The sequence below is a fragment of the Macrotis lagotis genome, chromosome 1 (genome assembly GCF_037893015.1).
Source record: "Macrotis lagotis isolate mMagLag1 chromosome 1, bilby.v1.9.chrom.fasta, whole genome shotgun sequence".
NCBI lineage: Eukaryota > Metazoa > Chordata > Mammalia > Peramelemorphia > Peramelidae > Macrotis > Macrotis lagotis.
In genome coordinates, this window is record NC_133658.1 from 264,870,192 (window position 1) to 264,894,792 (window position 24,601).

At 35.2% G+C, this 24,601-nt stretch overlaps 1 protein-coding gene across 2 annotated transcripts in view; it reads left to right on the top strand.

The window, feature by feature from the left end:
* The window catches only part of EDN3 (endothelin 3), a 34,808-nt gene extending 13,012 nt beyond the window's left edge, over positions 1 to 21,796 (top strand). Inside the window, exons 4-6 of one of the 2 annotated variants that reach the window (XM_074210371.1) lie at positions 14,971 to 15,147; positions 17,007 to 17,098; positions 20,688 to 21,796. In XM_074210371.1, the coding sequence (XP_074066472.1) occupies positions 14,971 to 15,147; positions 17,007 to 17,073 (244 nt within the window). In that variant the 3' untranslated portion in view covers positions 17,074 to 17,098; positions 20,688 to 21,796. The remainder of the gene's footprint in view (positions 1 to 14,970; positions 15,148 to 17,006; positions 17,099 to 20,687) is intronic. The other variant, XM_074210372.1, reaches the window with a different exon arrangement.
* Positions 21,797 to 24,601: the final 2,805 nt, after the last annotated feature.

Sequence of the window (24,601 nt, forward strand, 5' to 3'; positions counted from 1 at the left end):
CTGAACATTAGTGAACCAGGGAATGTAATTGGTCCTTATAAAGGGTTGGATTTTGAGAACTTAGAAAAGGAAGGGGTCATCACTAAACATAAGTATGGTTTCATCAGGAATGGGTCATATCAAACTTAATTTTCTTTTGTGGGAGGGCAAGAAAATTAACTTGAAAGATCAGGAGAATGCCTTAACTAGAATATTTGGATTTTACAAGATGATTTAAAAGTCTTTCATAATATCCCTTTAAAAAGAACTGAAAGATTTGGCCTAGTTGACAATACAAATAGATGAATTTGAGATTGATTAAAAAGCCAGATGCAAAGAAGAATAGTTATTGGATTGATATTAACCAATGTTTGGTAAAAGGTCTCTAGTGGAGTAACCCAGAAATTTGGTTTGACTTTTTACTTTTCAGTATTTTAATTAATGTTTTAGATGAAGGCATGGTTATCAAGTTTGCAGTTGATATGCATCTAGAAGGTATAGTTTTAATTTATTTAATAACCAAACTCAAAAAATCTTTGTAGATAGGAATTATAGCTTGGCTGAATATAGAGCCATTGCACATAGTATATGCTTACTATATACATTTTATTAATTCATTCTTCTATTAAGATAACTTTTAATGGGGGCAGATACAAATATAAAGTTCTATGTGGATTCAAAAATCAACTATACAAGTAAAGGATGGAGAAATATATTATTAGAAATAACAATTTCTATGAAAATTTTCTGGGGATTGGCAAATTAGAGAGAGTCCATGAAAAGATGACCAGAAAACTGGAAGCCATGTCATAAAAGAACTGTTTGAAGAAAATGGGATTTTTTTTCCTAGGCTAGAGGAGAGAAAACTTGGGATTGGGAACATGAAAGCTGTCTTCAAGTTTTTGAATTTCTGTCCTGGAGAAAAAAGAGTCATTAGATGTATGTGGTTCCACAGTGAAAAAATAAGAATAAATAGGAAGAAATCAGACAGACAAATTTGGGTTGTTGTAGGAGTTATATGAAAGGATATTGTGTTATTTTTTATTTAGCTACAGTTTGGACCAGATAACCTCTGAGGTCCCTTCAGGTTCAAAGTTTCTGTGATTCTTTAATAGATAGAGACACAGGAAATTGGGCTGAATATATGGTGACGTCAAGAGACTCTGTAAAATAAATTACTGATATGAGCCTTGAACAGGTCCCAGATAATTACAGATTTTGCTTAATTGAAGTTTTGTTATAAATCATAGTGCATATTACCCCTGTACCCTAAATGACCTCCCTTTCTTATTTAAGAATACTGAATTTAGTTTGTGGTTTGAGGTAGGGAGAAAAGAATAAAATCCACAGGTTTACATCTGGTTCAAACAATAATTGCTTGCTATGTGACCTCAGAAAGGCCACTGAAGACTCTATATGCTTCACCTTCCTTGTCTGCATAATGGGGATAATAAAAGTACTATAGAAATATGGGCCTAGTTAATCACTTATTATTTATGATCTATCATGAAGTGCTATTTGCTGAAATTATAGGTATTGTTGGTGGTCATAATGGCAACTTAGAGGTGATTAGTTCAGAGTTCATGGGAAGGCTGTGTAATGAGACTACACATTTATGTTTTGGATCACATAGACTTAAAACCCAGTCCTTTTCCTTTACTCTCATTTCACCACGATTAGCTCTGGAAATGGTCAGGAGCAAATATGAAGCCTGGTTCCAATGCAATAAATTCAATATTGCATAATAGTAGCTGTCATTTATATAACACATTATGGTTTACAAAGAACTTTACATGAGTCATTCTATTATTTGATTCTTAAAACAAACACAGAGGAAGAAGCTGATGCTCAGACAAGTGAAGGGGCTTGCTCATGGTCATACACAAATCAATGGAAGACCCAGAATTCAAATCTGGGCCTTCTGATTTCAGATGATTTTTCTAAATTAGGTAACAAAGCAGTTTCATGAATTTAAGGAAAACCTAGCCTCAGAGGTTAGAACCAATCATGACCTCTAAAGGAGACTGATTCTCCCAGCATGAAAAGAAAATTGTCAGTGAGTTAACTTTGCCTTAAATTTGAGGTCAAAAAGAAGATTCTGATAGTTCTTATGTATTTTGTTCCAGCCATCAAAATTTTAAAACAAAGGAAACAAAGCTTCCCATTAAATAGTCATAGTTCTTCCTGCCTAGACAACAGTTTTCTTTTATGTTGTATTACATCCTTCCATGGGAAGGGCTCAGTTTGAAACCAAACAAGCTGATTTAACACTAGAACTCAACTTTCTAACCCATATTTGAGTAATTGGTTTAATTTAATTCAAATGAGAGGGCTACATTAATTCTTTGTCCGTATTTTTCTTTTCTTTTTCTTTTTCACTAAAGGGGTTTCTATGAAAGAGTATAGAAAGTAAAAAAAGACACTTAGAATTATCTTCACCAGCCCTCTCATTCTACAGAAGATGAAAGTGAGGCCCAAAGGGGAATTTAACCAATATTTAGCATTGCCTAGCAGAATGTAGAAGTAAGTTTCTAACCTCTACTCCCCACTTCCCAACATTCTTTCTATCATTCATACTGGTTCTTTCTTTCTTTTTTTCTACTTCTCATTTGCACCTCTTAAAAGTTCAATAAAACCATGAATCAAAAATTTTCCTAAGGTAAGGCAAATGAAGTTCATGTCCTCTGAGAGTTGTGGGTGTGGTGCAATGAAAATGAATCTTGATTCTGTGATCAGAAGACCTAGGTTTGAATCTGTGCTCTGGAACATATAAATTATGCAATTTTGGGCAGATTACTTAGTTTCTGTGACTTCTTTATGTGTGGAATGAGGAAGGTGGACTCCATGATCTTTAGGCTCTCTCCCAGCTCCTGAATCTTTCATCCTTCTTGGTTGTCTCAGTTCTGCTACAGTTTGTACAACTTTGTGACTTGAAAAGTAAGATTAGAAATCAAGTCCAGACTTTTCTTCATTGACTTACTTGGGGCAGAATTAGTAGCAAATGCCCAATCAATAATAACTCTGGAAGAAGGGGTAAAGAAAATACAGAGCTATAACTAGTGATTTGTATATCTGGGAAAGTATCACAAATCATACTTGGAACTTAAGTCACATATTTCATTGGTGGGAGAGACAGGATACTGCCCAATGGAAGGGGATATAGAAATTCTGGGATACTAGCATCAGATTCTGGAGATCTAACTTCAGCCTGCCATCTTCCCCTAACTAAATGCTCAGCTACATTGGTTGTACACTGCTGAGGTACTGTCTTGTGCTGCGGGTGCTCTCTAAATTTAGCACCTTGGAACAAAGCTCCTATCATTCCATCATAGTTCCACTTCTGGCAAACCTAATATGCTACTTTACCAAACAGAAATCAATCAACCAACAAGTTGTTATTAATGCTTACTATGACCTTGTCATTATATTTGTGCTGTGGATCTGAAGAAAAAAATGAAACAATTTTTGTCCTGATGAAAATTGAATTTTAGCAGAAAAATATAATTTACACTGAAAAAAGCCAAGAGAATAGAATTACTTTTATTAAAGGACTTACTTTTTGTTACATTCTTTAATTCATTTTACAAAAGCAGTGCTATTAAGTATGGGGGTTTTCTCTTGGGGAGTGAATCATTGTTATAATCTATTCAGACCCACAAGTATGAGAATGAGATATTGTCACTTAATCAAGAATCCCCCCCACACACACAAAAAGAGAAAAAGAAATGATATGACTATTATGGAAATGTTTTGCATCACTACACATTTATAACCTATATCAAATTACTTACTTTCTCAATGGGGTGGGGTGGGAAGGGAGAGAATTTGGAACTCAAAATTTTAAAAATGAATATAAAAATTGTTTTTACATGTAATTGGGAAAAATAAATGCTTTTTACATTATTAAAAAAAGAACTGTTAATTTTAATGGCACATTTTGGTTATTTTCTTTGTGGCTTGGCATAAAGACTAGTTTTTCCATATGAACATGTTTTGTATGAACTTAATGGGGCTAAGTGCTGAATTTCCTTCTTTATTTCAACTTCTTACAATCCCTAGTTTTCATCAATGCTTAGCTCAAACACCACCTTCCATATGAAGCCTTTTTGCATCTCCCCTTTCCCAGCTGCTTTTTTCTCTAAAGCTACCTTGTATCTATTTTGTATTTTTGTATATTTGTGTATACATGTTATTAGACTGTAAACTCCTTTAATGGTAAGGACTTTTTCACTTTTGCATTTAGCTCTGAATATGGTGTCTAGCACAGAGTAGTGCTTAATAAATACTTATTGATTGATAGACTGATTGATTAGATTGCCAAAACTTAATGAAAAAAAGATAATAACTTTATAGGATTTTAGATTTGGAAGAGATTTTTATTTATCATCTAATCTAATCTCTTAATTTTATAAATGAAGAAATTAAACCCCAAAGTGATCAAGTGATGTTCCCAGGGTCACACAATGAGTGTGATTTAAGTCAGGATTTGAACCTAGGTCTTTTGACTTTAATCCAAGGCTCTTTTCACTGTAACACATACATCCGAAATCATGATACCGAAGCTTTGGAACAGATCTTTATTAAGAGAGAGGAGATACAGTAGAAATTTTTTCTCTTGTTGGATTTTGACTCTCCATTTGAATGATTTAAAAAAAGCCCAAAATGATGGGTTCCCTTACATTTTAAAGAGCTTTTTTATTTTTGAGAATCTTTAGTGTGGCAGTATGGTGGTATATTTATGTATCCCATAGAGTAATGCACACATGGTTTCATACTTATTCTGTAAAAAAATACCTGATCCCCATATTATCCTTTGTTTCCATTGCTGGAAACTATTTTGAGCTGCATCTGTCTGCAGCTTTGCATAAAGTTGTAATGAGGCCATACCAGATAGGAATGAATGTACGTGCTCATGTTCGACCTGAAATTCTTAAGGGTCATTGGGGGTTGGGTAGAGAAACTTTACCCTAACTCACTGAACTGCATTTATGTCCTAGCAGATGTAAGGGAAAATCAATTAATCTGTAGAATTCAGTTTGAGAACAAATTTAGGATTCCTTCCCTTATAGTCATAACTATTTGTGTATATGCTTGTATGTATATGTTTTCTTTTGAAGCTGTAAATTCTCAAATAATTTCACACTATATGATGAAATAGAAGCATTTTTTATATTATTTGTATCTCATGGATTATGGCTAATATATCTACTAGTTAGCCTTGTGTAGTCTCAGGTTCATATTTCTGATCATTAGGGAGTTGACAGAATTTTAAATTTTGTGACTTTGAAATATTTTCACATTCAGCTTCAGAGGTCTTGGGTAATATGACAGTATAGATATTAAAGGTTAAAATTTCCAAAAATAGCAGTAAGGCTTCTCTATTGGCTATCCCTGGTAATGGGTTGGAAAAGCAACATAGCCTCACTCAGTCATAGTCTTTGCCACCACAGAGGTTTGGGTGTAATCCCTTCTGTAAAGGTTCTGTCAGTGGAAGGTTCTAAAACAACAATACTTGAGACCTAATTTCTTTTCGATAGAACTTGGCTAGTGAAGATTTTGCTGTACCTACCTACAACTTACTAGTTTTATGCAGCTTCTGTCAAGAATTATTAGGCACACATACTTCCATTCAAAACCATATTGAGGTCAAATTGATTTCAGACAGACTCTTGGACAGCAGGTGAATGTTGAGAAATTATTGGCTCTTTTAGCTATATAAGAGTCTGAACCTTTGGACAATTTAATATGAAGATGGAAAAAATTAGCATTTTCTATACATGATCCCATCTCCTCACTGATGGAACACTTTAGTCATTACTTCTGGGACTGAGTAGGCAAGGGCACAAATAGCAGGTCTGTGGTGCCAGTAATAAAGCGTTTTCTGATTTGTAGAGAATGCAATTTCTTATTCACATATCTTGTTAAGAAAATCATCTAATGTTTTTCCCATTTTTCAAATTGATCCTGTTTATTTTCTTAGACTAGCAGTGACAGATACAGGTGAACTTTGTTAGAAAACCACTTAAAAGGTATTTATTTTGTGTAAAGACCTGCAACAATAAGAGATTCCAATTTTGTGATGGAGTAGTACAACTTAATTAAATTTGATTTATGGGATGAAGAAAAGAAAAATATGGTTTTTTAGTAAGTGACTGGAATGCATGAGGATGTTGATCTTGAGGATGTAGGAGAATGCCAGTTAAGTCTTCTCTTCAGTTTTCTGGAATCTTCTGCTTAGAGATGACTGAGTTTCTCTTCAGCATTCTAGGTCTGCTGTCCAAGTCCAGGGTGAGTAAGAAGACACTGCACATTGTTTGCCTGATTTCTCAAAAATGCACACTGAGCATTTGAACAGGTTGTCATTATTGGGGCAGCATGGTACAGAGGAAACAACAGTGAGTAAGAGGACCTGGCTTTAAATCTCATCTCTGATGTATAGTGCCTGTATGATTATGGGGAACTCACTAAATTGCCTTGGATATTCACTAATTAATTTGTAAAGTGAGGAAGCTGCATAACATGCCTCCTGTATACATGCCTTTCCAGTTCTCCATTTGTGACCTATGAACATGGGAGGAAGCTCAATAGGGTATGGCAGTGAGACATGGATGGGACAACAGAGATTGCTAGGTGGGGCAATGGAGAGACTCCTAGACTTAGAGTCAGGAGAGACCCAGGTTCAAATCCTGCCTCAAATACTTAGTAACTGTGTGACCATGAATAGGTCACTTAGTCTCTTCCTACTTCATTTTCCTTATCTGTAAAAATGGGGATAATAATATCTGTCTCCAAGGATTTTTGTGAGGATAAAATGAAGTAATATTTATAAAATACTTTGCAGGGACAGCTAGGTGGCACAGTGGATAAAGCACAGGCCCTGGAGTCAGGAGTACCTGGGTTCAAATACAGTCTCAGACACTTGATAATTACCTAGCTGTGTGGTCTTGGACAAGCCACTTAACCCCATTTGCCTTGCAAAAAACCTAAAAAAAAATAAATAAAAAATAAAATGCTTTGCAAACCTTAAAATGCTATAAACATACTAACTTGGCTGCTGTTTGTTGTTGTCTGTAGGAGATGGTTTGGAAGTTTCTATTGATTTCTGGGCAACTGAAAAAAAGCTGGGGCTTGTGGGTATGAGGATGCTGGCTGATTGTTTAGATTCTTGTGTACCAAGCTGCAGCTGACAAGTATTAAAGGGAAAAAAAAATGAAGAGGGCTAGTGTCTTTGGAGAAAGCTGGTTGATGATATGAAACTGCTGTTTACAAAGAGATAATGTTTTATTAAAGAGACAAGGCAGGAGTTAGGTGAGGCTTGGAGGTATGCCTCAATACCATGATCTCTTTGGTTTAGGTCTTTGGATATTTTGTTCTGTGCATTTTTAGACACTGTTGATCATTTCCTTGGGGCTAACAGTCAGGGGAAGTGCAGTACATGTTTACAGGGCATTGTGTCTTCATGCTGTTTGCTGCCTTGGATTTCCTGAACATTTTCTCTTAGAGGTTGTATTGTGATAAAAGATAGGGACAAGTCCATAAGAACATTATCTGAATCACGCCCCTTCCCTAAGGACTCACCTATGCCAGAGATCACTGGGTCCTGGAAGTCAGAGGCTGAGGCACCCTGGCAAGGGATCAGAAAATAAATATTTGCCCTATTCCCTTCTCTTAACCTCAATGATAAAAACTTCTATGTGGAAAGAAATAATAGGATACCAATATTATTCTATTGTGAAGAGAAAAAAATACTAGATTTGAGATCCCAAGACCTGGTATCAAATCCCAATTATGTCACTTCCTAGGACAAGCCACTTTACCTTGTCCTGTCAGCAAAGTACCTTTAAATCTTTTTTTGAAAGGCAGTGGGGTTAAGTGGCTTGCCCAAGGCCACATAGCTAAGTAATTATTAAGTGTCTGAGGCCAGATTTGAACTCAGGTACTCCTGACTCCAGGGCCAGTGCTCTATCCACTGTGCCACCTAGATGCCCTTTAAATCTTAAAAGTACTATATAAAAGAGAGCTATTGTAAAAAATTACACTTGCTAGAAGAATTTACAGAATTTTATAGTCATAAAAGACTTTAAAGAATGTCTAGTTCAACTTCTACTTGGAAAAGAATTCACTTCTATAACACATACTTGAGAAATGGTCATTCAGCTTTTGTCTCAAGACTCCTAGTGAAGGGGTCTTCTCTCTCCTGAGGCCACCCAGTTCAGTCTTGATAACTTTAATTCCTAGGAAGTTTTCCTTCTATTATGCCAAAATCTACACATTGCACTATTTGCAATGTGTAATCATTACTATCAGTTCTCTGGGGACAAGTAGAACAAACCTAAATCTCAAATATTTGAAGAAAATTAGCATTGTCCTCGTTCCCACTCTTAAGTTTTCTATAGTCTAAGCATCTCCACTTTTTTTTTAACCACCCTTTTATAGTTTACTTTCAAGGCTCTTCACCATGCCAGCTGTCCTTTCCTGGTACCTCTCTAATAATTTATCAATAGTTTCCCTAAAATATAGCACCCAGAGCTGAAAGCAACACCCCAGATGTGACTTGAGAGGATGGTTGAACTATCACTGGTCTTGAAGAACTGTGTCTTTCTTACGCTGCCTAAGATTGTTAACTTGTCTTGGCTGCCATATTACAATACTGACTCATGCTGAAATTGTAGCCTACTAAAATCTCCTGATCTTTTCTCAGATAAGCTATCATCTATCCATACTTCCCTTAGCTTAGGAAACAAATATACTTGAGTGATTTGGCAATGTAATTTTACCATATGTGCTTAATTATGTTTTTACTTGACCGGGCAGCCCATTTTAGAAAAAAATTTAGTAAAAATGCCTTTATCATCTTCATTTTAACATGAATGAAATCAAAGACAGCATGATGCAGTAGGGGGGATCACTGGATTTGCATCCAGAAGACCAGTGTAAATTCTGACTATGATTTAATACTTATATGACATTGGACCAATTACTTAACTTCTCTAGGTCTCAGTTTTTAAAGTGAAAGGACTGCATTAGAAGATCTTGAAGGTCTCTTTCAACTCTAAATTTATGAAATAGTATATCAAATGAAGAACTGGAGCTGTCCATCTGTGCACCCTTCACAATCCCACTCAGCTTTACTAGACAATCTGATTATCTTTGTGAGTTATTGGTCAATGTTCCAATGATTAAAGCCCTTCTGATCTTAGTGACAGAAGCATGGGAATACTTGAAGTGTTTAAGTCTGGCAGAATTGGCATTCTGCTCATTCAGCCCCTAAGAACCCAAGATCATCTTGATACTATGAGAAGACAAGATAGGGCAAGATATTAGTGGTAAAAGATGTCAAATAATTGACAATGAAAATATCTGTTACATATACCTATACACACACATATATAATTATATACATCTATTTCTCTTGCCATATTTCTATCATTTTTATTTCTCTATAGCTATATCAATTCTACTTCTCTCTTTCTCTCTGTGTCCCCACTATCCATATATCTGTTGATATCTATATATATTACAAGATATTTATTTTGCATGAAGTTCTTTAGTTTGACTATTTTGGTTTATTTCTCCTCTTTGTGCTAGATACAAGTGATCCCAAACTTGAGCAGACACAGGTGATCCACAATTTTATAATCTTTGCACATTCCTAGGACTTATATGATAGAACAAATGTTGTAGTAAGCAGTGTGGGGTAATTAAGAGGATTTATTTAGAGTTTAAATTCCTACTCTGACATTTACTAATTTTGAGACTGGGTAAATCACTAGCAGGTATGTGTAAGTAATAGATATTTTTCACTGTCAGTAATTAGATACCTTTCACCTTCACTAATATCTGGCCCTGAAACCTCCTCATGGTGGGTTCTAAGGAACCATTCCAGCAGAATGCCAGATCCAAACTCTTTCCAGGTCTAGTAACTGACCAGGGGTCTATCATTCAAAGAGCAGTCTCACTAAGGTCAGGAGGGTTCAACATCAGATGCGTTGACCAATAACTCATAAAGATCATTTAACTATCTAATAAATCTCTGGATCTGTTTTCTCTTGCACAAAATTAGAGGGTTGGTCCAGATGTCTTCTGAGGGGCCTCGCAGTTTTAGTTCTATTTAATCTATGTCTTAAATAGGGGCATGCCCACCTACTTAAGTGACTGGTATATGCTTGCAGTTACCTGTTTGAGCCACTAGGTGGTGATTGAACCCTGGTAAGGGAAAATATTGATGGTCATTTATGGTTTTGGCTATTCAGTTAGTAAAGAATAGGCAGTCTTTGGGTGTCAGGAAAATGAAAGTAGTGGAGAGCAGAAACATTTTTATCTCAGACTGTATTTCTAATCTTTTTCCTCATTCTTTCTGTTATTTAATCTCTGAGTGGCTAGAGTGCTGGTCTTGGAGTTAGAAATAGTAGGAAACCAGATTTTAACTCAGACACTTCCTATCTGTGTGCCACAAGCAAGTCATATTTGTTTTCCTCATTGGTAAGATGGGGATAATAGTATTTATTTTATAGAGCTGTTTTACATGAGATACCATTTGTAAACTGCTTTTTAAAATTCAATGTTATATAAATGCTAACCAATAATAACAAAGTGTCAGCTATTTCTAAAGATGTTACAATTGACTAAGAATGCTAGAATTGGAATTTCCAGTAATATCCTTCTTTTGGTCATTATTTCAATATAGTGGTATTACAGCTAAACCCCAAAGAAGCTCATGCAGACCTATGATACACTTGAGTTCACAAGAAACCATTTATTAGTTTAAATATTATGAATTGGCAGACATCCTACAAATATTTATTGATTTACCACCTATTGTATTCTTAGCTTTGTGGCAAGTGCTGTGGAAGCTACATAAGCTAATTAAAGATATGGTCATCCCTTGCCCTTGAGAAACTTGTAATCTGGACTGCCTCTTTAGGACAATATTTTTTCTTCTCATTCCTTAGCTATGCATCTAGTAAGTACTTCATATTAGATGCATGTTGAGTGATTAAATGAAAAAAAAAGGGCACAAGAATAATATATGTTTCATTTCTTGAAGCATTTTTATAGACTTTGGAGCCATAACATATTTAGTTAAAGCTCCTTTCTTTCATAGATGAGAAACTGAGGCCAAGAGAGAAGTAACTTTTCCAAGGCAACTTAGTAGACAAGCTTGGATTTTAATAAAAGTCCTCCGATTTTTAAATCCATTGCTCTCTCCATCACATCATGATTTCTTTTCAGTATGAGTTATATCCCATCACTCATTTGAATATAGATCATTTATGTGAATGAGAAATGCTAAAAATGTTTATCATAATTAATAGCATATTTTTTGTTTCTTCCCCTGAAGCATATTAACATTTTTATTCAAGTTTAATGGCTCTAAACTAGTGTTTTCAAAATTGTAGGCCTCTCTGCTGATTGAAAAATGGTTGCATTGTTATTCTCTTTGTGAGATTTTCATGTGGAAATGGGGGAACTAGGTTTAATGTCAACACTTAGAGATTTAATATGACCCTATTACTGGAAAATATATGTTTAGCCAAACCCTGACTCACCACAATGTCTTCATTGTTCCCTACTTCCCTACTCTGCTTAGCCTTTTGTTACGGAAAAATTGAGTTTCTTAGCAAAGATCCAAGGTTGAGCAGGACCCATGTTCTGCTTTCAGTCTCCATTTTATGATCCCAAGATGCTAAACATTTGGAGGCTGGCCTGGAGTAGAAGTTCACCCAGTGAGCCCTAGTTCTCCATGAACAGAGTGGGAGGAAAGGAAAAAAGAGTGGAGAGTTGCCTCAATTCCATGACTTGAATACAAATCTTTATGATAGCAAATATCCCATATGACAGTAATATTTTCCATATTACATATAGACATATGTACATACACACCCAGTATGGTAGAATAGAAAGAGTACTGGAATTGGAATTAGAAGTCTTGGTTTGGGAATCTACTTCATATAAAATTTCTAATAATCTTTTCCTGGAAAAGAAACCATATCTCTTTGTACCTCAGTTTTCTCATCTGTGAATCAGGGGTATGGCCTACCTCACAAAGCTATAAGAAAAATATTTTGTAAATATTGAAATATAATATAAAAGTGAGCTGTTATTATAAAATGAAATTGGAGGAATATAGGTGATTCCAACTCAAATAGAGATTTGGACAGCTCTGGGATCCTTTCAAACTCAGAGTCTATGAATTTAGTTTAATCTTTCTTTTTTTTAGATTTTTTTCAAGGCAATGGGGTTAAGTGGCTTGCCCAAGGCCACAAGGCTAGGTAATTACTAAGTGTCTGAGGTCGGATTCGAACCTGCATACTCCTGACTCCAAGGCTGGTGCTCTATCCACTGCGCCACCTAGCCGCTCCGAATTCAGTTTAATCTTAAAAAAAGTTTGGTCACTGGATTTTTCTATCTTGCCCAGCCTGGAAGTTGGTGGCCACTCTTGAATTGATCCCAGCTCTGATAAGAATGGAACTTTGACCTGATCTCTTTGTCCACCTTTGGAGAATTGGTCTCTCTTTAGGCAATCTGATAGACCTCTGTTCTTTTGGGAGCTCACTATATTGGTAGTAGACTTAGTGTGAGTATTAGCTATAGCTCTATGATAGCTCAGACGACTCAAACTTGAACAATCCATCAGTCTCAGTCTCCTCTAGTAGTAGAAATCATGGGTGTATGCCCCACTACACCTGACTTAATTTTATTTTAAGAGACAGAATCTTGTGTTGAATATAGGTACTGAGCCAATCTAAATGCCAGGAAGACTAGCTATACTTATGACACATATTGGCTGCATGACTCTGAGCAAGACACAATGTCTCAGTGTCCTAAGCAAGTTTCTAAGACCATGTAAGTTGTAGAGAAGGTGCCAACCTGCACTGGTAGGAAATTCCCTCATGTGGGAGTTTCTTGTAGCAATGAAATCATGGGAATAGTCCCTGGCCCCTATCCCTTATCACCTTAAGAACATGAAACCACTTAAGATAATCAGAGATACAATGGAGTACATAATCAGGAATGGGAATCCCTGGTAAAGTAAAGAAAAATATTTTTGGAAGATCCATTTCTCATTGCAGTCCTCCAAATTATTAAGAATTTGTCACACAATCAAGTCATAGCTTTTCAAAGTTAATTTCAGTTAAGCAGCATATAATCTAATAATTTCTCCACTGAACAATTTGGCAGTCTTTACCCGTGTATAAATCTCTAGTGGGTTGGGCATAGACCATAATAGCTAGCAACTATCTTATTAACTGTCTTATTGCATTTCATATCACCAGCAGCTATGTACCAGCATGTATTATCAACTGGATCAGTAAGTAGATCAGCGTTTTGGGTGACAAACCTTTTCTTGAGACCAATTTCCTTCTTGAGCAATGTGCCATCATCTACCAACAATAACTTCAAAAATACAGATGAAGTAAGATTGATCAGTAATACTAGAATGAGATTGCCAATTTTGTTTTGGAATAATTGTAATTGGTCTTTTTTGACCACTTTTAGCTTGAATGGTAACCCACAAAGGATAAACCCTTTAGAGGGGGAGAAAAGGCCTCCCATATGGTAAATACCACACATGTGTGCCAGCTTCTGGAATTTGTAAAGAATTTTACCTCTATAGTTTGGTCATTCATTGGTGTTTGGGGGGGGGGTATGTAACTTTTCTGGGATTAGAAGACTTGTCAATTAAAATGTCCTTGATATAGGGTTGGGGCTGCCCCTTCCACTGGACAGCTAGCTCCAGTTACTAGTAATTGCTCCTCCTGTTTCTAGGGGGAAGAGCAGGGGAAAAGCCCCAGGCAAAACTTACAGAGGGAAACAATAGAAGTCTGTAGAGAAAATTGACTTGAGATGTTGGGGGTGGAGGTGGGAAAGGAAGGAAGACTTAGCGGAATCACATCTAGGCTTTCTCATAGTTGTCTTAACTCTGGCTTGAAATAATTAGAAATGTAAACATAAAAGTTGCTTGGTGCAGATGGTGTGAGAATGTTGAGACCTTTTGCATGCTGAAGCACTTACTACTTCCTTAGTTCCAGGCACCGGAAGCTAAGCCATTAGGTAAAAAACGTAGAAATTATCCATATTCTAGGTTAAGCTTTGCACAAGGGGTCCCTTGCATCCAATCTCTCTTTCAACACTTTCTAAGCAGGTCCTTAGGAGAGATGCTTCTCCTTTTTCATGGAATTTCAATCATTGTGAGATGGAATTATGTCTACCCTTGCTAGATAGCTAACTAAACATACAGTTCAATTCTACTGTTGTTTATTAGATGTGCAAAACATTTTTTTAGGTGCTGGGGATAAAAGGACAAAAAATGATAGATTCTGCCCTCAGATTTATGTTCTGATGGAGGAGGAAGACACAGTATAGATTCATAGATGACTCAACTAGAACTAGATGATTTCTAAGCCCCCTCATTTTATAGAAGCAGAAACTGAAACTCATACAAAACAAGTAGATTTGCCTAAAGTCACACAGTTTTTAGTTTCAGAACTAAGATTGACAACCAAATCCTCTCATTATACGATGTAATGCTCTGGAAAGAGCACTGGACTTGGAAGCAGGAGGTCTGGGTTCAAGGCCATCTTTCACTAACTGTTTGACTTCAGGTATGCCATTTTGGTTTTTTAGAGCCTTTGTTTCCATAGCTGGAAAAAAACAATCCCAAGAATTGGGGATATTTATCTTTATACCGCTTTTCTTTATAAGACTCAAATGAGACAATGAATGTAGGGGTCTTTCTTATCAGAAAGTGATATGTGATGTAAGTTTTCCTGGGTAGAGATGAATAAGCTCATGCCTGACACTCATTTGTTATTGGTTAAATTCTGACAGCTATTCTCTTGTGATGGTAGTTACCCATTTAAATATACACCAGGCATCATCCCGGTCTTTTCTTTTACTTTTCTTGCCATAATACTCATATATGTTGAGACATCAATATATACATTGATATGAAGGCACATGTTCTATGTATTTCCCAATCCTTTACAGACGGACTGTACCTTATGGGCTCTCCAATTACAAAGGGAACTTCCGGGACAAGAGATCTGCAGATCATATAAGGAGGAGTTTGCCATCATTTAAAGGGTCACTGAACCGATGTTCTTGCACAAAGCAAGATGATGATGCTTGTATTCATTTTTGCACCAGAACTGAGGACAACAGAAGGTAAATGGTCCTTTAGGAAATTTTAATCATTCAATGAAAAGTGATTGGTAGCAGCATATTTTATTTAGTAAGACACTAATTGACACTATAATGATAATGATAATGATAATAATAATAATAATAATAATAATAATAGCTACCATTTATATTGCAACTGCTATGTGCAAAGCACTTTACACATCTCAATTGATCCTCACAAGTAGGTTAGGAGGCAGTTGCTATTTCTATCCCCCTTTTAGAGATGAGGAAATGGAAGTAAACAGAGGTTAAGTGACTTGCCCAGGGTCAAACAGCAAGTAAGTTTCTAAGGTTGAATTGGAACTTGGGTCTTCCTGATTCTGGACCCAGAACTCTATCTACTATAATACCTAGCTGTTTGTTATAGAACATAAGCAAAAAGTGGCTAATGTGGTTCTCTGGTGGTTCTGTGATTTCATCATCATGAATGCTTCCTCCCCTGGGTCAGATGGCAACCTATTGGGCCTTCTTGAGTGATTTTTGTCCATGTTTTCACATACATTCACACACAATTCAGCATAAGAAAATGATGGATTTTATAAATGAAAATTATATTAAAGGAAGATTTATTATATTTGCTTTGCCTCTGCATCCAAGGCACCAAGGGGCCTTTCCATTTGACTTATAACTGAAACCATCTATATTTGTTGTCTTCATCTATTAAAATGTTAGGGCCTTGAGAAGAGGGATTGTTTTCTTTTTCATTTGTATTTCTGATGCTTAGCTAGTGCATTGTCCATAGTAAGTGCTTAATAAGCAACTATTTATTTATTTATTTATTCATTCATTCATTCATCCTCAATAGAGAATCAGCCCATTTTGCTCATGGTCTTCCTCCTAATTCTTTTAGATTCTCAGGACTAGATTATTAATTGTGCATTGATTATCACCATTCTACTTTTTGAATAGTTCATCTCATTTTCCAGTCTCATGTCATCAATAATGCCTTTAGTATACCCTGGACTTTTCCCATCCTTAGAGTTCTTAACATACCATAGAAATTTAGTGAACCAGGTATCTGGCTGAAGGCTGAGAAGACTAGCAAGCATTCCATTGCTCATGTTCTTGATCTTGATTGAAAAAAAAGTCCAGGGGAGAGCAGGTATTGCAATGATGAGACCTTCTTTGATCCTTAAACTAGAAGATGAACTGTCAACTGAGCAAGTACTTACTTAATGTCTGTTAGTAAACCTTAATATGGGAATATATAGATCATTAGAACTAGAGGGTGCCCCAGAAATAATGTACTCTAATCCTCTTGTTGTACTAAGAGAAATAACCAACCTTTATCAAGAGCTCTGAGATCTAGAATGAGGTCCAGTGTGGTTGAGTCTTACTCAAGATCACATAGCTAGTTAATAACAGAGCAGAGATTCATCAGTCACTCAACTAGAATTTATTAAGCACTTACTATAACCTAGACATAAGTCCTCTGATTTTGAAACCAGGTTTTTTTGTTTTTTTCTATTACTGTATATTAATGAAAGAAACCTACTTGTGGAAACCAACTTCAAATTTTGTAAATTTATGGAAATTCAATGTTAAATGAATATCCTTCCAGATGACCTAATAGTCAGCATATGGAGGCATAGTGTAATATTGGAATTCTCTTTGACTAAGTGTTCAAATTCTAGAAAGGGATCTCAGTTCTTTTACATTTTAGAATGCAATGAATTAGACTTCATTTGTTTCCAGGTTCATTCTTTGTAGTCTTCCATAACTTTGAAAAAATGATGAATCTGCCATCACTACATTCCTAAAAAATCTTAAGCATTTTCTAGAAGACAAATTTAAAGTGCTACAATTTGGATTGATTATTGATGCCAACTTTTTCTTTATAGTAATTCAAGGACAGTAGAAAAATATCAAGACAAAAATATGAAACAGCCTCCTGAAGAGTGGCCCTGACAGTATAAATATTGCAAGAACAGAGGTGAGTTGAATTGCTAGGCACATTATTTGTTACAGAGCAACTAGGAACATTCAAATGGGTTTTTTTGACTCTTTCAAGTCAATGGATGTAACCTGATACCAGACAGAATTACAAACTTTAAAAAGATTAGCAAAGACTTCCTTTTACCCGTTGGATTCTTGGAATCAAGATAAATAAATTTGATTTCCCTTGTCTTTCGAGGTGAAAGTTTTCTTAGAGATTATGCTTCATTTGACACTGGAGGAAATTGAAGCTCAAGGAGATAAAGTGACTGAAGATCACACAGATAATAAGTAGCAGAGCAGAATTTGAATCTCTACTTTTTTGACTCTCAGTCTGATTTTCTCACTATATCATATTGCCTCACCAATTATACAGTGTCAGAAGGCCAACTCATTTGGGGATCATTTGTTTCCAGGTTCATTCTTTGTAGTCTTCCATAACTTTGATCATCTGTTAATTCCTTTTAAACTTATTCATTCAGTATATGAAATTTTTGTTGAGTCAAGTGAATTAATTAAATGAAATAAAGGGTCAATTGATTAGTTAAATGTAAATGTGGAAACTGGGAAACCAAGGCTGATTTAAGGAAGAAAACTGGAATCCCAATGTACACCTGCTATAAGATATTTTGTTTCTCCTCTCTCTGCCTAGCTTTGAAAATTATATCTCTTATGTGTTATTGTCTTTTGCAGAATTTGTGACATGCCTTATCACAAAATGAATAACTACATGTCATGAAAAGTAGAATTTTCTGGCAGTAAAGTATGTGAATTTATATATAAAAAGTACTATAAGAAGATCTTTGTGTGTTCCCTTTATGTTGTATCTTTAGTATTCTGTACTGTTTAACCTGGCTCTCAGGTCTACCAGAGTGTGGTTCTAGTCAATCAACAAATAGGCATTTATTAGTCCTTTACTATGTGCTAGTCCCTGGGATAAGCTGGGAATACTAAAATAAAATTAAAATAGTCTTTGCTTCCAGGAAGTTACTTCCTAATGAGGAGATAACATACATATTATCATGAATGAATACAAAGTAGTTTTGAGATGGATGGTACTAGTTGAAGGGAGGATAAAAAAAAAACAACTTCATGTAGGAAGTTATGCTTCAGTCTAGTCTTGAATGAAACTAATGGTTTGACAAAGTGAAAGTGAGGAGGGAGTGTATTCCAGGATTGGAGGAATGGAGGCAGGAGGTAAAGCATCCAACTTTTTAATATATCTTCCCTTCACTCTAGCCAAATCAGGATGCTCACTGTTCTTCAGTTTCATCCTGTCATGTCCTATCCAGACCTCTTTGTTTTATACACTTGGTCCCCCTATAGCTGGAATGATATTTCTCCTCTATGATTTCTATTGTTGAAATCCTTCCCTTTTCCAAGATATTTCTCATGTACTCACTCAATACACAAATAATAGTGCTTGAAACATTGCTTTTCTTCAGTTATTTCATTCATGTCTTACTCTTTGTGACCTCATTTGTGGTTTTCCTAGCAGAGATACCAGAGTGATTTGCCATTTACTTCTCTATTCATTTTACAGATGTGGTACCTGAGGCAAACAGGATTAAGTAACTCGCCCAGAGTCAAACAGTTAGTAAATGTCTGAGGCCAGATTTGAGCTCAGGAAGAGTAGTCTTTCTGACTCTAGGTCTGGAACTCTAGCCACTGTGCCATTTAACTGCCCTTTTGTTGGTACTGAAATTTTTGTTGAATTGACAAAAACCAGTTAACTGTTCTTGTAGATGTGTGTATGTGCACACACACACGTGTGTGTGTGTGTGTGTGTGTGTGTGTGTGTGTGTGTGTGTGTGTAGAATTTCAGTTTTCTAGGGGATTCATCTCTGTGGTTACTCTTTGCATAGAAAACATTGTAATTCACCTTCACCTTCATATTCTATGCTAATTCAGTTCATAAAGTCACCCCCCAGTTTGAACACTCATCTGACTTCTCACATAGCATTTAATTGATGTTTCTGCTTCATATCTCTCCAGTCCAATTCATTTTTTTACTTAATTGTCAAAATGATTTATATAATGCCTAGGTTTGTCCATATCCCTCCCCTACTCAAGAAATTCCAATGATTCTCTATTACTTCCAGGATCAAATATAAACTTCTCTCTTTGGGATTTAAAGTTCTTCCCAACCTTGTTCCTTCCTACACTTTACTTCTCTTTAATGCATTATTTGATCCTCCTATAGTGACAGGTTCCTCATACTTGCTACTTCATCTACCATCTCTCTGCCTTTACATTGGTTACCCCCCATGCTTGAAATGTTTTCCCTCCACACCTGCCTCTCAGTTTCTCTGCCTTATTCCAATATTTAGTTCAAATCCAGCTTTGTTCAGGATGCCTGTTGTGGTCTTCTCAACTACTGGTACCTTCCACCCTGAGATCATTGCCTATCTACTTTTATATATCTTATATGTCTTAGTTATTTGTATGTTATTTCTACAATTTAATGAGGATTTCCCTGAGGTGAAGGCCTTTAAAATACAATTAAAACCTCTTCTCTTTTATACCCAGCCTTTAACAGGCCTGACACTTGATAAGCACTTAGGAAATACCCATTGATTAATTGGATTCATGTATTAACATAAATTCTCCTTAGAGGATCTACTTGACAAGCATCTTTGAATAGACCATGACACTAGTGTAGCCTTTAAGATCTTTTATCATTTATTTCTTACTCTTATCAAGTGATTAATGATATATGACTTTGATTTTTCTTTCTAGGGATACTTTTTATGTAAGTTTTCTTTGGTGATATTCTGTAGATTATTTCTCTTCACCATATCTTCCTTTTGACCTTTGGGTCTCTTGCAATTTTTATTCTTCATATGATCCATATGTAGCCATATCGCATTGCTAGGAGAACTTTTGTGTAAAGGATAGGCTTCTTATCAAGGAGAATTTACATTTTAAAGAATGTTTCCTAAGAATGATCCATTCCATTCTCATTTTCCTATAACAATTTTGGGTCCAATTTGTCATCTGTCAGAAGATGCCTGCCCAAGACATATGTCCTAGTGGATTAATTCAATGGTCTGCCCATCCAGCTGTATTTAATCACCTGGAAAATATGTATTCTTTATCCACTTGATTTTTACTAGTTGGATAATTGCACTGACCTTTTGAGTGAGTTTGAATCTCATGGAGGAGACAATAAGTTGGGACTGGACTGGAAAAGAGGGAAGATCAAACACATACATATGTGGTCAGTCACATTAAACAATTACTAAGCATCTACTCTGTGCAAGTCATGGTGCTAAGCATTGAGAGTATAAAAGAAGGCAAACTATATTACTGTTCTCAAAGAGCTAACAGTCTAATGAAGGGGACAACATAAAAATAACTATGTACAAATAACATATACATACATACATATATATATATACATATATTTATATATGTATGTATGACATAGGAAATAATTAAACAAGGGAAAGCAGAGTTGATAAAAGATATCAGAAAACGTTTCCTGTAATGTGACTTACACATCACATGTACTAAATAAATGTTTGTTCAATTGAATCAATATTCAAAAAAAATAATGCTCTTCTTTCTTTTCTTGTGTCTCTAAGTTTAGTTAAAGGCAAGAAAAAAAAGAAACAAGAAGACTCTATCTGCAATGAGAAACAAATGAATGCTTCAGGCAACCACCAAATTTCACCATGTGGTGTCTTTGTATTCATGCTATTCCAAAAAGAAGGGAAAGCTGCTGAAGAATTTTACATTCTGGGACTCCTTGTTCTTCAATTGCTCTGATCACTGGGACACATAGGATTCCAATTTCCATTCTTCTCAATCAATGGAATAGGTTTCACTCAGAAAACCAGCCAGTCAAAATGACATACCCCAATCCAAAGAGTAGCAAAGTAAAACTGGACAAGTTTCTCTAATGGATAAAATACTACCAGATGTTCTCTGGAAGGAATGGAATCCAGCAACTCTGACTTCAGGAGGGAAGTTGCATTTGGAAAAGTATGAAAAGTTAGAAAGACACTCACTTGCATCTATACACAGATTCACATCCTAAATAAGTAGATAGCAAACTATTTAAAAATATAAACAAATGGTCTTACTATATAATAAATGCTACATATCTATGCAGAAAAATCACAGATGATAACTTGTATCTGAAAATATAGCAGACTAGCATCCTATGAAATTAGTCATTTAGTACATTATCCACATAAGACACTAATCAGATATACCTTGTTGGTTATGATTCTGAAGCTCACAGTACTTAATGTAAAGAAATCTGGGAGCAGTGTTACTCTTCAAAATAATATATCACAAAGATGAAATGGATTTTGGGGAACATTAAGGCAAGTAAATTTATATATATATATATATATATATATATATATATATATATATATATATATATAATTTTTCAACCATGCTAAATTCCACATGTAGCTCATTCATAATTAACTGAACTTCCCCTTTTCATTCTTTCCCAATACAATGGTGGCCCATTAGAGTTTAATTTAAATTCATAGCATGAGTTGTTCTTGAAACTGACTATGGCGGGGGAAAGGGAATTGGCCCACAATGTTCAAGTTCAGTTTATTTTTTTCAAGAATCTTCTAGCCAATGCTTCAAAATGCTTCCTACCCTACCCCTTCTTTGTAAATTATGTAAATTAATATTTAACTATATAATTGAAAAAAAAAGCAAATTGGAATTTTAACTTGTGGCTTTGTCTGTTCTGTTCCTTTTGGACTTTATTATAAGCTTCTTTCACTGCTAGCATCTTAAAATGTAACTTTTACTGTATGAAAAGATGTTTGGTGAAGGAGATTGAATGACTAACACAGTACTGACTTTGGATTTGGTACTGAAGTAGTTAGAATGGAGATAGTTAATGTATTGAGCAAAAGAAAGAAGATCTTGGCTAAAATATTATATTATATATGAATATTATATAAGTTAAATTAGTTGTAAAAGTGATTATCACAAGTAAATGGTAAGCTTCTGATTTCACAGAAGATTTTGTATATTTTAGAACAGCAGATAATTTATTGTAAAAACTATTTACTTGCAAACTATTTTTGTGAGGATTTTTTTAAAAAGTCATTGTATATATATTTTATATATATTTTAAATGAATGTTTTGAATAAAAACATTAGTTCACAAATTATTTTAAAAATGCATATGCGCCATTTGGCTATATGCTATTTTCAAAAGAAATCCTCAGTACTATCAGCAGTCAAAACATGGGGAATCACGTGCATAATAAAGTTTCCAAACATCATCCCGCTATTTTGATCATTATAAGTTAACATCTAACCATTCACAAATTTCACTCCAGAGCAGAAATGGCAAGGCAGATTTATGATTAAGACCTAACTGCAGATGAGAAGAAGCTGGGGTTGTGACCATCAGAGAAAAGGGGTTAAAAAACTACAAGGTATTCATGAGTTAAGTGTGAGAAGGGATTCTGTAAGGGCTACCTTTTCTTTATTACATTGTATACCACTCTTAACCACCAGACAAAGCATCTTTCTCTAGAATCATAGTCAAATAGAGCATAGGATTTAGAGCTAAAAGAGGTCATAGAGATCATCATGTACAGTCTCACAGTATGTCTTAAGAACATTCTCAGAGGGTGTAACCTCTTCTAACTGTTTTAAAGTTGTCTCTCCTACATCTCAAAAGTTAGGGACTCAATACCCATGTGATCTAGAATACATATGTTAAATTTTCTGGCCCTCCCTTAGTACCTGATATATCTGATTTTTTTCTAAATCTTTTATGGGTTGTTTATAGTATCTTACTGCAAAATTTGGGTTAAGTATTTGCTCATAGGTTCTGTGTCATCTTCTGGCCTTTATGCATCATCTGTGGCTTCCACAAAACTCCCCCCGCCAATTTTCCATTTAATTTCTTTTTTCGACTTGTAAAATATCAAAATGAAAATGGGGAAAGTCACAATGTGGATGAGATTTACTTTTTGAATGAGATCTCCTTCTACATTTAGCACCTGTAATCATTGATATTATTTCTATACTGCTTTAATTTCAAATGTGGAATGTGGTATCCTTTCACAGCTGTTCAGATCAGTAAATTTTTTTTTAGGTTTTTTTTTTTTTTTTTGCAAGGCAAATGGGGTTAAGTGGCTTGCCCAAGGCCACACAGCTAGGTAATTATTAAGTGTCTGAGACCGGATTTGAACCCAGGTACTCCTGACTCCAAGGCCGGTGCTTTATCCACTACACCACCTAGCCGCCCCATAGATTAGGAAATTTTAAGTGAGACTTTTCCATCAATTACAGTGTTTTTATTTCCTTAAAACCACTTGCTTGCTGTGTGATCTTAGACAAGCCACTAACTTTTTGAATTTTAATTCCTTCATCTATATCTATATTCTAAGTTCCCTCTTGATTTTGAACTCTATGTAGCTAATGAAATTCTGTGTTTTGAAGGTCTTTCCAGCTGTAGTGTCCAGCATTCCAAGGTTCATTTTGACTCTACCATTCTCTGACTTTGTATAAGGGTATCTATGTGTACCAGGAAGGAATTTCTTTAATTTCCTACCCTCTAACTTTTTTTTTTTGCCAAGTAGAGAAGCAAATCACCAGATGAGAAAATTAAAATCTAACATTTTAAGGTGATTTAATCAATATTTAAAATAATAAAAAGGGTCCCTTGTTCTAAGAAAAAAAAATTATAAAATTGGTAAAGCAGGGTACTGATTCATTTTATAGAATCAAAACCTTGAATCTTGGTAAGAACATGTGAGGTCCCAAATCCAGAAACTGGTGGATCAAAATCATCTAATACTAACTGTATTTTAAGGGAGATTGGATGGAAAGTTGGCTTTAGAGTGAAAGGATCTAGATTTGAATCTCAGCTCTGCTACTGACTTCCTTGTGAATATTACACATCAGTAAGAATGAGACTGACTAGAAAACAGATAAGAATCCTTTCAGATCTTAATCTTTTGTTTTGTGAATGTTCAGGTTGAACTAATCCCTGTGTTAAATGATGACACAGAACAGAAAAAGAAAAGCACAATTATGACTTAGTTCTTTTGGACATTATTAAACATTCAAATTTTAAAAAGAGGGCTCAAAACTCAGAAACTGTGAATGTGAAATTGAAACAGAGAAGGAGATATACAAATAAGTTTGACCACAAACCCTCTTCTGAATTCTGTTCTCTTCGCAGTGTTCTAAAGGTCTTCATTTCAGTAAAATCTTAGATTAGGGATAAAAGAAGAAGGGAAATTATGACTTTCCTATTCTAAATGGCTGTGCCTGGGCATTGGGGCCAGATGTACTCAAGACACTTTATAAGAATATACAAGAATTAAAACAATTCAAATTAACAAACATTTAAGTAAATTAAGTGTTTTAAGTATATTGTGCTAAGTACTAGGTGGTACTTATTATATACGAATATAAGTAAAAAGACAGTCATTGCCCTCAAAGAGCTTAAATTGTAATGGGGAAGATAATATACGAATGAGGACTGAAGGGACAGGGT